Source organism: Thunnus thynnus, chromosome 2, assembly GCF_963924715.1.
Source record: "Thunnus thynnus chromosome 2, fThuThy2.1, whole genome shotgun sequence".
NCBI classification, from domain to species: domain Eukaryota; kingdom Metazoa; phylum Chordata; class Actinopteri; order Scombriformes; family Scombridae; genus Thunnus; species Thunnus thynnus.
In genome coordinates, this window is record NC_089518.1 from 8397161 (window position 1) to 8411412 (window position 14252).

At 39.6% G+C, this 14252-nt stretch overlaps 1 protein-coding gene across 1 annotated transcript in view; it reads right to left on the reverse strand.

The window, feature by feature from the left end:
* slc4a5a (solute carrier family 4 member 5a) overlaps window positions 1-12226 on the reverse strand; it is a 37513-nt gene extending 25287 nt beyond the window's left edge. The window contains exons 1-4 of the mRNA XM_067601951.1: window positions 11921-12226; window positions 7011-7069; window positions 3538-3750; window positions 661-790 (exon numbers count right to left, since the gene is read on the reverse strand). Of these exons, the coding sequence (XP_067458052.1) occupies window positions 661-790; window positions 3538-3750; window positions 7011-7068 (401 nt within the window). The 5' untranslated portion in view covers window position 7069; window positions 11921-12226. The remainder of the gene's footprint in view (window positions 1-660; window positions 791-3537; window positions 3751-7010; window positions 7070-11920) is intronic.
* Window positions 12227-14252: the final 2026 nt, after the last annotated feature.

A 14252-nucleotide genomic window follows, 5' to 3' on the forward strand; every position in this document is an offset into this window, starting at 1 on the left:
CTTTTTCCAGCACCAAATAGTGTGTGAACTCTACTGTTCTGAACTCATTGTGATCTCTCCTACACTACATAGCTGTAATCTAGGGGTGAATTTGCTTGAGCCAGATTTAATTTCAAACGGTTATACAACAGAGGATTAAAAATTATTCCTACACCTGAATTTACAAACGCATCGTTTTCTGGTGTTTTTGGTGTTTTTGGTCTTTACTTCCAGTTTTCACACAGAAAAAAATGGCATCTCTTCTGGAAACATCACATTTCTTCTAATCTATCAAACAAGATGAGTTTGTGAATACTTTTGGAATGAGATATTAGCCATGCAGTTGAAGAATCACGCATCATTTTATATCTGCAATCGACCCGCTTCACAGTAGACATTTTGATTTGTCATAGCAGGAAAAGCGCAGTTGGAACTAAGCTCCATTGCATTTAATCATCTTATTAATCCATGCCAGAGTCACCATGCACAACACCTAAATGGTATACTGGTATACTGGTTTAACCAGGCTGATCAATTCTCATGTGGATATTTTCCAAATTTAAATTTTGAAACAAAAGCAAAACAACATAATAAATAATAGCAACTCTATTTCTGAGGACTAGGAGTGTGACTGATTGTGCCTGAATTGATGTGTGTGAGTTTGTGAGTGTAGTCGTGCACCTGGCAGACTCCTTCCACTCCAGCTCGTCCCCTTCTCGCTGCAGAGTGTCCATCTCAGTGAAAAGTGTTGGCGTGGGCATGTCATCATCTTCACTCAGGATGTAACGTAGCCTCTCTGCTGCTGGAGACACTTGATGAAATGAAAGAATATTGTTTATATTTTTACAACTTTCAAATTACATGATTTGGTTTTAACAGGCTTCCAGGATTATAAAACTTGCAACATAATGTTATAAAGAAGATGTTTTAAAGTCCAACTGAAATAATATTTACTCTTTTTGCAGTCAGAAATAATGTGCATGTGTTTTTAAATGAATTAATAGTTTTTTATGATTAAAAGGAAGAAAAAGGGTCTTTGGGGAAAATAAAGAAAGGCTCCTTTTGCCGCAGCCAGCTGGAGGGGCGTGTCGGTATCTGTGTTTGATTGACAGTAGCGGGCAGAGTGCTGCTGTAGCTACATGTCCTGGACAGACAGTGTGTTGATAGGAATGGTATTGAAGAGTAAGAACCACACCAGCATCTAACGGGTCTGAAGTGACATTTGCAGATATGTTTACATGCTGCTGCAGCAGAGCAGCTAATTAGCTACCTATCCTGCTAACTGACGTTAGCGGTGCACTTTTCCTTTGTGGTTCATTCAACAAACTATGGCGCAGGACGAGATGTGTTCATGTTTGTAAGTTAGATAAGAAGGAGACATTAGCAGGGAAGCTAATGTGGGTTGATCAGGGTCCATGGCTCTTGTGTTGTGTAACAGGATTCTACCACGTTACTGCTTTACGGCTGTATGGGAACGAGGTCTCTAGCTACCGTATGTTGGGGGATAACTATCTGTATTCTGATGAATTAATACAAAACTAGGGGGCGCCATCATGAAACCATGAAATATAAAATATTTTTTTTCTCCTTTGGTTTCAGAATAAATTACAGAGCAGAGATGTATGCTGAAGCTAAATGCTGAGCTTTAATACATTTTTATCTGTTTGTCACAGTAACAGCTTGGCTTCACTGCTTTAATAATAATTATAATAATTAGTGACCTGGGGCTCAGCGCTGTAGCCTACAGCATCTCCACCATACAAACAGGATGTCCCCTTTCCTGCGCTGGGCGTTAAAATCAAACTGACCTTTTACCTAAACAACATTTATCATTTATGAATGTAGAAAGCCATCACTGATACTCATCAACAGACGTGGAATTTGTAATTATAAATCCTTTAACTGACATCTTGTTTAACCAGCTGTAGGCTGTTGTGTATCGTTCCATGTGCTGTATTTCCTCTGCTGTACCAGCAGTAATGATTGCAGTATTGAAGCCTACATCCAGATTACTACCTGATTATAGGTATTCAATCATGTGCCTTCTGTACGTACAATCCATTTCAGTGTTGTATTATCTGTATGGAGGCTAACATGGACTCGGGCTTCATAGATGTGCTGCAGGGTAATGACTTGTCAGCTGGCCACATTGCTGCAGACCTATGGACTGAGCTGTATGCTAATTACTGTAAACAGGGTGTGTCTTTTAATGCCACCAGTGATCAATGATATTGAAGGGCTGTATTGACAGAAACCCAGAGTGGATTCCACTTATGTGTTGTTTTTTTCTGAATGGGAAAGCAAAGTTGAAATCAGCCATGCAAAATCAGAGTTCCCATTAAAATAAAACATTTGTGACCATTTACATCTTGTAGTTTACAAACTCCTCCCAGCCCTGTGGATATTTATTAATTACTGTGGTTGCTAAACAGACAAGAACCCAAAAGAATGATGATCATCAGAGTCTATTTTCCTCCCTGTACTCTCTGAGTTGCTGGGCACCATTTTCTCCTGCTGTAATCCTCCTGCTGGCACTGGCAACATATGCATTATTGATATTCACGTATGTGTATGTGCAGATAGTCCAGACATGGTTCATTCCTCTGCTGCCTTACTACTGATTGCACTACACTAATTCATCAAGGTGGACAACCTTCTCAGCCAAAGTCTGTGAGAGTCAAAGCAGCAGTGTTGTGTCGGTCTTCTCATTACTCCGACCTGAAACAGAAACACTCTCAGCCTGTGTCTCAGGCTCCTGCTGTTCACTGTTAAAACTGCTGGAGGGAAGCAAAATTAAATGCAAAAACTGTAATACATGACACAGTCTGACTCATGTCTGGGTCAGTTTTTTGGATTTTTATTTTTATTGTATTTTTTTTAAGTATTTGAAACAAGAGCCACCCTGGCAGCTGTGCACAGCAGACATTTCCTATAAAGCGCACTTCACTTGAGCTTTCTCTAGTTATTTCCCTTTGCAGTCTTACTTCCCTGCAGTCATTGCACACTAATTAGAATGAGAGGCAGAAGTGTGTTAGAGGCTGTTCACAGTGTTTTTCCTCAACAGACATAAAGCAAGCTGAGAAAAGAATTTTTTTTTTTAGAATTGACAAAGAAAATATTCTTTATTGTCTATATCATTATTTATTTTCTAACCCTTGTTCCTAGTTTTTCCTTTATTTTACAGTCATAAAACTGTGTATAAATGGAGTAAATTCCTCCATACAGTTAGCACAACATGTATTACAGAAGTAATGTTGGACACAAACCAGATGTATGACCAACCTCTACCATGGTCTCTTCATAAATAGTTCAACATTCTGGGAAATACACTTATTCACTTTCTTACAAAGAGTTAGATGAGAAGATCAATACCACTCTCGACTCAGACACCTCGGTAGAGGTCAGTAACTGAGAGAGAGCCAGCAGCCAATCAACATGTCAGCCCAGAAATCCAACACAAAGGAAACAGGAAGGGAGATGCTGATACTGGTTGGACCTTGTGAGGCTGCCGTCAAAGTGGTTTAAGGAAGTTCACAGTTCTTCTGGCCACTGACTTACTTGTACGGTTGATGTCTTGTAGACTCTGGTCATTTGAATCCATGAGTCCTTCCTCCATGTCTATGTCTCTGTACTGGTCGTGCTCAGGGTGTCTGTGGTGGCTATAGCGTCTATCTCTGTCCACGTCGGTGGCCTCACGACTAGAACGCCTTCGCCTGCGTTTGCGTCGATATCCTCGAGGCACTGGAACGCCGATGTAGATGGACTGATGGTCTGTGGAAACATTTGGACGGTTCCTGAATCGTAACATGAGTATATATTCATGTATCCCACTTTATAAACGGTGGCTCATTTAAATGCAAAACTGACACTCAAGTGTTGGTTTCTGTGGAAGAAAACTCTGGCAATTTACTTGAGGAACAAGTTTAAATAAGATCGCAGTTTTTCCAAAACAAGTGACTTAATGTGTTTAATGAATGTTCGATGACTGACAACCAATAACATTGGCAGATTGTTAAATGAGATCTTTCATTAATCCCTCATACAGAGGAGTGTTTTCATGAATGTTAAAGCACTTACTACACAAACTCTGAATAAATTATATTTCACAGCTCATGTCTGCTTTTTGACAACAGCAGGGTTCTCTGTTGGCACAGTCGCGAATAAAAGCAAATCAAGTCTATTCAGAATCATTCAGTCCTGTAGCTTTCCTGTGATTTAATGTTTGGCGTGTGTAATCCCTATTTTACAACAAAAACCTAGATGATGTGAGTTTCATCATCTGCTGGCAATTAAGGCGTCGCTGTAAAACTAATTGCACACAAAAGTCCATGTGGAATAACTAAACAAAAGGGAAACAGAAAGCAATATTAGATGTTTGGGAACAGAACAAAACCTGCTAACCTGCTGCACACTGTGAAGCTAGAACACACTCACATGCACCCCCCCACACACACGTTCACTAAGATACACACACACACACACGTTCACTAAGATATACACACACACACACGTTCACTAAGATACACACACACACACGTTCACTAAGATACACACACACACGTTCATTAAGATATACACACACACACGTTCACTAAGATACACACACAAACATGTTCACTAAGATATACACACACACGTTCACTAAGATACACACACACACACACGTTCACTAAGATACACACACACACGTTCACTAAGATATACTCACACACACGTTCACTAATATATACTCACACACACGCGCGTTCACTAAGATATACACACACACACATTCACTAAGATACACACACACACACACACGTTCACTAAGATATACACACACACGTTCACTAGGATACACACACACACACACGTTCACTAAGATATACTCACAAACACACGTTCACTAAGATACACACACACACACACACACACACACGTTCACTAAGATATACACACACACGTTCACTAATATACACTCACACACACACACACACACACACACGTTCACTAAGATACACACACACACACGTTCACTAATATATACTCACACACACACGTTCACTAAGATACACACACACACATGTTCACTAATATATACTCACACACACGTTCACTAAGATACACACACACACACACACGTTCACTAATATATACTCACACACACACGTTCACTAAGATACACACACACACATGTTCACTAAGATATACACAAACACACGTTCACTAAGATACACACACACACACGTTCACTAAGATATACACACACACACACACACACACACACGTTCACTAAGATATACACACACACACACACACGTTCACTAATATATACTCACACACACACGTTCACTAAGATACACACACACACACACGTTCACTAAGATATACACACACACACGTTCACTAAGATACACACACACACACGTTCACCAAGATATACACACACACACGTTCACTAAGATATACACACACACACGTTCACTAAGATACACACACACACACACACGTTCAGTAAGATATACACACACACACGTTCACTAAGATATACACACACACATGTTCACTAAGATATACACACACACGTTCACTAAGATATACACACACACACGTTCACTAAGATATACACACACACACACGTTCACTAAGATATACACACACACACGTTCACTAAGATATACACACACACACACGTTCACTAAGATATACACACACACACGTTCACTAAGATATACACACACACATGTTCACTAAGATATACACACACACGTTCACTAAGATATACACACACACACGTTCACTAAGATATACACACACACACACGTTCACCAAGATACACACACACACGTTCACTAAGATATACACACACACACACACGTTCACTAAGATACACACACACGTTCACTAAGATATACACACACACACGTTCACTAAGATGTACACACATGTTCACTAAGATACACACACACACACGTTCACTAAGATATACACACACACACGTTCACTAAGATATACACACACACACGTTCACTAAGGTATATACACACACACGTTCACTCAGATATACTCACACACACACACATTCACTAAGATACACACACACACACACGTTCACTAAGATATACACACACACGTTCACTAAGATATACACACACACACGTTCACTAAGATATACACACACACACGTTCACTAAGATACACACACACACACGTTCACTAAGATATACACACACACACACACGTTCACTAAGATACACACACACACGTTCACTAAGATACACACACACACACGTTCACCAAGATACACACACACACACACACGTTCACTAAGATATACACACACACACACATTCACTAAGATATACACGCACACACATGTTCACTAAGATATACACACACACGTTCACTAAGATATACACACACACACACGCGTTCACTAAGATGTACACACACGTTCACTAAGATATACACACACACACGTTCACTAAGATATACACACACACGTTCACTAAGATATACTCACACACACACACACGTTCACTAAAATATACACACACACACGTTCACTAAGATATACACACACACGTTCACTAAAATATACACACACACACACGTTCACTAAGATATACACACACACGTTCACTAAAATATACACACACACACATTCACTAAGATACACACACACGTTCACTAAGATATACACACACGCGTTCACTAAGATACACACACACACGTTCACTAAAATATACACACACACACACGTTCACTAAGATATACACACACGTTCACCAAGATACACACACACGTTCACTAAGACACACACACTGTAAAATACACAAGCACAAAAACTCTCTCGTCACTCTTCGCTCCTCACTTGCAGCCCTTTAATGAGATTCACCCACACAAACTCTCATCACAAATTAGAAACTATAAATTAGTCTGATGAATCTACTGTCGCATAGAAAGAGACAAAGCGAGTGTGATGACTTAATTTCCTGTTTCTCTTAGCAGAAAGCCAGTCTATACAACAATAGGCACACTAACACACTCACCCTCCTCCTCCTCATAGCGAAGGTGAGAGACGCCCATCCCTCTGTCTCCATGGTCCATCCTGGTAAAGAGGAAAAGAGGCAGTTCAGGAATATGTAGCAGAGTGTGTGTGTCGTCTTATGTCCTTGTTGTGTCCGTTTATATGTAATTTTATATTTTTATTAGTGTTGTCATTTGTGTACACACATGTGCATATGTGATTCAGTGATTAATTTATGTATGTATGTGTGTGTGTGTGTGTTTGTGTCATTGCACACACACACACACACACACACACACACACACACACACACACACACACATATATATATATATACACTATGTGACTTCAGCAGCAGCGGCAGAAGGTTTTGTTCACTGACCTGCATGTTGGGTTACAGTGCAGATCAATGGGAAAATAATTAAAAGGGAGGCCAAGTCGATGGAAACGTGCATAATTAAAACAAATGTGAGGGTAAAGTACTGCACGTGGCACCAATTCACACATTGAACGCCACCAGCAAAGTTTAAGGCCACCCTGTTTCCGCTGGGGAGAAGTTAGAGTATATACACTCGCAGTAACATGTACGGTCATTGCAAGCTGGATGCAACTTTCAATTTGAATTTGCCTCAATGTTTTTGAAAAGGAAATTTGCTCAATTATTATAAAACAGGCGATGAAGCAAACAAGGCCTGTGACATGATGTAAGACTTGGCTACATTTTTATGTTTTATCCAAATTAACATAATCATTGCAACATGTGGTAAAAATGTAGACATCACTGGTCAGACTGTGTAAAAACCGGTATCACTGGCTCTGATATGTATGTTCAAACTCTGAACTGACTTCTGTACTGAGGTCACATTCAGGATTCACCAGCAGGATCAGATACAGCACAGCAGGGGAAGCATCAGCCATCAGCAGCATTTTTTACATTCAGTTCCATCATTGATTCACACAAAAATATAGATAAGAGGTGGACAAAGCACAGATCAGCACAAAATCAAGCTGCCATGACACTGGATCATATTGTTCATTTCAGCATTAAGATGCATGTTAGAAAAAACAAATGAAAACAGGTTGGCCTTAAGTTAGCATTGGTAGCCTAACATATTTAAAGCTGCATCAATCAATTTTTGGCTGCCGGAGGAATTTTGCCATTCATGGCTAACATGTTAGCATCACACGTCCAGCAAACACTGAGCAGCATTAGCATTCATTCAGAGAACGTTGTGTTTCTGGTGATAAATGTAAGTCCAGTATTCTGTTGCTCCTTTAGTCTCGTTGTAAGTTTTGTTTCGCTTGCTAACGTCGACTTCCTGACCAACTAGGTGCTTATTTTGTCTGCCGTTCAGGTTGCGCTCAGTTTTCTTTTTAGTGCTGCATATTTACTGTAGTAGTCCAGAAACAAACCCACTATCATCACTTCTGCATTACAGACTTTTTGACGTGTCATAGCAGGAAAAGTACAGGTGTAACTTCTATAACTGATGTCTCAGTGAAGCAGCTTCAGACATGGAACAGCCTTCATTAAGAAACTTCTCGTTCCCTCCGACTGTGCGAATCATCTGCATCCATGAATGTAGACGCAGTAATTCCCAGTGAGAGGAGGGAAAGAGACAGTGGAGCCAGAGTGTTGCATTATCATAGTGAGTTAAATGTGTTGGTTTGTAATGTTGGATCAAATGAAGCAACAGATAAAATTAAAGAGTATGGGTCGGGTTTGGCGGGTGCACAACACCTGGACCCTGGAACTGAGTCTACACTGTATAAGTGCTCCCGCTTTCTATTCAAGTGACATGTGTTTACTGCAGAATGCAGTAGTTATTAATGTTGAGCTTTTCTGTGTAGCTGAGACTCTACACAGCAAACCACCAAACTGCAGTACATTATGAAAGTATTATTTCCATAAGTACACTGAAGGACAAACTTAAAGCTGCACTAATCAATGTTTTTATCGTAGCAACGCATCAAATTACTTTTTTTATTTATTTTACAGATTGGACATACACAATACACAAATGTCAAAAACAACCCACAGAACAACATATGTGCACAAAAGCAAACAAAGGAATATGAGGGAAAAGTGGAAGCATCAATAAATAATTAATGTAGCTGTTTTTTTGTTTTTTTAAACAAAAGATCCATGAAAATCTTCTTGTTGTAGCTCATCATATTATACACCATTACACATAATATCCCACAATCCCTCTGGGCTCAGATCAAGATGCCTCCTTGTGGAAGCAGCTCCTTCCACCCCGATTAAGTCTATAAACTCCTCCAACCAACAGGTTGCAGTTCTTATCTTCCAATTCATAACAATCCTTACAGATCACCCATCTATTTAGTCTCCTAGTAAACAGATTATAGGACATTTAGGTGCATCAACCTGGAGGATGTCTGTGAGGGTGTTTGTGTATCAGTGCCTCTTTTACTGCAGCTATGCCAACATCTCATTTTATTATATTTTACTGGGGTGATATACTGCACGCTCTTTGCAAAATGTTTTTTGAATGATTCTGTATCAGATATATTTCACTATTATTGAAGTATTCCATATTCTTTGCCATTGGCACCCTTTTATGCATTTTAAATGTAATTATAGTATATTTGCTGATAAGGCAAGAAGGAGACATCATTTAGGTTTTACTGTTCCTTTAGATCACTACATGAGACTGTTTTACTATCACTGATTACATCTCCCAGACTCTTGATGTCAGACCTCTGCCACCTGGCATTGACTAATGGTTTGCCTCCTGCTGACAATAAAGGATTGTGCAAAATGGAAGATAGACTAATCAAATGACTATTTTTAATGTGAAAGGTGTCATTTATTGTGACAAACCCACACAGATGTATCAGCTCTGCGGTGCTTTTAAGCTTCTTTCAGCTCATTGTTTTGGTTTTATGGCCCTGAAGCAGTTAGTGGAGACCAGTGCAGAGAGGAAAGCTGAGTGAATATTGAACTTAATGTTTGTCATGTAGAAAGAAACATGACTCTTTGTCTGCTGGATGTGTGAATAGGAATTTAATTGCTAACATGTAAAATGTATCTGTGTTGCGTTTACAACTTGTTGCACTAAAAATCAATGAATGCAGGTTTAAAAGAATGAAATGGCAATAAATAATAAATAAATTCTTGTTGACAATAACAAAAATGTTAAGCAACCCATGAAGAAGTGTGGTTGGTTTTACACAAATCTATATGTTTAATTGTGCAACATAGAAGAAAGTGAAGTTTTAATTCAAACATCAGTCAGTACTGATTTACTGTCATACCTGAGGCCTTCAGTCTCATCGTTTAGGGCATCAACTCCTGCAAAACTGAACTTTGGATGTAAATTCAAGACAAATTTTAACTAGTTTATAGATAAAAGTGATAGAAGCACAAAATCATTCAAAATCAATTGTGTATTTGTTTCTAATACTGTTATATTAATATTAAAATACTGTTTTAGATGTTGCAAGGTTAATTTCTCTCTGAGCATGTCTGGTTTCTACATACCGTAAGTCAAAGCAGTGTTTCTTTTAACTTGACTCTTTGTGTATAATATCTCATTTTGGCATGTCACTCCTGAAATACAATCCACCCCGGAGGGATGAGAGGTGTAAATTGGCTGGTGGAGGATGAGTTTAGCCCAGCAGAGCCCGGTTGAGCTGCTGCTGTGAATGTTTGTAGTTCTGGCTTCCTGCCTCTGTAATTAGTGCTGTCACATCAGTGTCCTTCACACCCAGTGGGCAGATGGAGCGAGAGCTACAGACTGCCCCCCTCACGAGCTGATCGATGGGTTTGCCCTGCCTCCAAACCCCCCACACTAACACACACACACACACACACACACACACACACACACACACACACACACACACACACACACACACACACATAAACATGCTCACGTGCACATGGGATAATGTGTTCATGTGCTCTGCCAGTATGCATGCAAATGTATACAAGCCTCTGGCAAACACTAACAGGCAGCAATGTGCAGCATATAGTACAGATATGCAAAAAAGCAAAACAGGTCATTCTGTCTGGTGAGAAAAGTATAAACAACATTTAATATCTACATATACATCAGAAATAGCACTTCAAGTTTTAACTAGCTGCACGAAGCCTCAAACTTTTGAGGGACTGGTGTGTGTGTGTGTGTGTGTGTGTGTGTGTGTGTGTGTGTGTGTGTGTGTGTGTGTGTGTGTGTGTGTGATAGAGGGAGATTAGAGCTGTTAGGATAAGTGGAGCTCATTAGCGCTTCAGTAAGTTTAAAGAAAATACTGTACGTCTCATCAATTCCTCTGAAAGTTTTTAAATGCTTGTAAGATAATTTTTTTTGCTCCATAAAGACGATGGTGTCGTATGAATCTGTGAACTTGGTTGAGTGTTTTTCTGAAACCAAGTAATAAAATGTTTTACAGGTCAATGATCACATGTTACTGTGTGACATGTTAAACTCTCTGCCTTCCACTCAATCCACAGACTTTAAACTCAAAACTAGCTCACCATCCTTAATATGACTCAATACTGCAGCTTCTGAAGATATTAAATATTGACAGATGAAAACACACTTTGAACAGTTTTAAACACTTGACACAAAATATCAGATGCAACAGTTTTTGTCGATACTGGTTTTCATCAGTGGAACGTACGTCTGCTGCTGATATTTGAGAATCCACAACTCTCCTAATTGGCTGCATGTCTCTGAGTGTTTTCACACCCATCACTGTGTTGCTGTCATTTACATATGCTAGGCCTTAAGCTAAGGAGGTAAAACTGAAAAACTAAATGTTATCTATGACTCAACAAGCTGAGAAAATGAAATGGCAGCGTTTAAAGTTCAGACCGGAGAGCACAGAGATACGGAGCGAGGAACCAATGATGCAGAGAGGAAAACAAAAACAAAACAACAGCAGAAGACAGAAAGTCAAACTCACCTGGATTAGTTGTCAGCTGGAACGAGTGGAAGGAGAAAAGGCCTTTGCTGCTTGTAGGGTCGCATCAATGAAAACATGCCAGTCAAGCTCTAACAAACTATCGAATGGGACAAACGCAGCAAAGAGGAAAAAGCTTCTTTCTATTCGTCTCTGACTGTCTGTCTGACTGGAGCTCGCTCTGTCTCTCTCTCTCTCATGACTGGTTCAATAACGGGCAAACTAGGACTGGGCACAGAGCTCCAGGCAGGAAGTTGTTTCAAAATATGCTTGACACCAACCACCAATAGAAAGTCTCGCAATATACTGAACCAGCAGGTCAATATATAGCATTGTGGAAAAATTGATAAAGGATAGGAAGCTACAGGATGCTGCTTGTGAAAACATTCTGCGGGTTAAAATGGATTTGGAGGTGGAGAGAAGAGACTTTATCTGATTAGACTAAGCAATGATAGTTTAGATATTATTTGTGATATCCTAACAAGACCAAGAGTCTACAGCCATGCTAGCAGCATAATGTTTACCATGTTCACCATCTTAGATTAGTGTGTTAGCATGCTAACATTTGCTAATCAGCACTAAACACAAAGTACAGCTGAGGCTGATGATAACGTCGTTAGCCTTGTAGATATTTGGTCTTAAAACAAAGAAGTGGACAAATTTAAATGTTGACCTGGTGAAAAGTTATTACAATTCATCCTGAGGAGCACATGACATTTACATTTACATTGTTTTACATTTACATTGTTTTAACATTGTTTTAACAATTGTTTGGACATTTATTTTGTCCAGAGCGATGTACAAATGAGGTACAATCCAAGCCAGAGCAGATCAAGGAGAAGCCCTCAAGAATAATCAACATTCAGTTCCATGTTCCACCTCACACAAGTGCCACAAGGCTTACAGGTGCATGAAATAATATGGAAGTGTGCAGCAGAAGGATTGAGAGATGGAGAAAAAGCATATTAGGTGAGTAAGTACTTTCAGAAGAGGAAGGTTGATTGAGCAAATTGAGTTTGGTAATTTGTTCCATCGATGGACCACATAAGAGAACAATTTGGATTAAGATTTCATGTCTTCTAGTGACAGCAGGACTCCTCGTTGTTCATTTGCAGGTCGTAGTGAACAAGAAGGTAGGTGAGTAACCTGCTTGTGAGCACTGTAGGCGTCATGGTGCTACAGGAAAAGTCAGGGGATCACTAATCTAACCATCTTATACCGTACACACCAACATTGTCATCTATGGAGCCACATCACTAGCATGACTAAAAAGTATATGATGACCTTCCTGGCTTGGTGATGTTGGTGTATACTGGGTGTAGACAAATCCCCTTCATGTCTGCATTCACAGTCTACATTAAAGTTTATATACAGAGAAAGACACGAAGCTTTCAGTCCACCAAGTCTGCCATCCTCTGGATCTTTCACTGCCTTTATTTCAAGGTTTAAGGAATTATCATTAAGCATGTCATATATTCTTATTGTCAGGATAAATACCACCATCAGACATGTGAGTGCTACTACACATGTTCCAGGTTCTTTTTATTGAAAAAAGGATTTCTAGAGGGTTGAACATAGAGGTGGATCAATAATGGTACTGTAGCCTTCTACTGGGAGCCACCAAGTCTGATGATTGTTATTCATAAGAACCATAATGGCCAAGGAATATAAGCATTCCCTCCTCTTGCACTTACTCTCCTATCACCCTTCATTTCTCAATGAATGAGGTCCACTACCAAGCAAACAATATTTCCCAGAATATTTCAAACAGTCTGAAGGTAACCGGTAGATTTACTCTTGTGATGTTCATGTCTTGAGATTTTAGCAGATAAAACCCAAACTAGCTGCATGGCTAAGTATCAGGGAGGTAAAATACCATTATTGATCTTCCTCATCAATGAGCACCCTGAAGGCCACATGGTGACGTCCTGCACTTAGGCAACAAACTCATCACGGCTCTAAATAAGGAAATCATGCTTGTAAAACAACACACAGCAGATTGAAAGGATCACCAGTCCCTTGATCAGTCTTGGTTTTTAACAGATTAGAAGAACTCTGATGTTCTGTTGCTTAAAGATGCTTAAAAGATGTATGACGTGGTGGAAACGGGTTTTTCAGCTGCACTCTGAGATGATTTCTCCAGCGAGGATTAAATTGTGTCTCTGATCTCATCCACACAGAGTCCTTAATGACTGTTAAATGAGCAGCCATTCATCAACTCTCAACCCTCATGCTTTGTGTCCCCTATTGTAGAAACACAAGGAATATGAGAAAAGATCAATTTATCTCTAAATTTATTAAGAGTGGAAGTAGTGATTCTGCATATTCTGGGTTT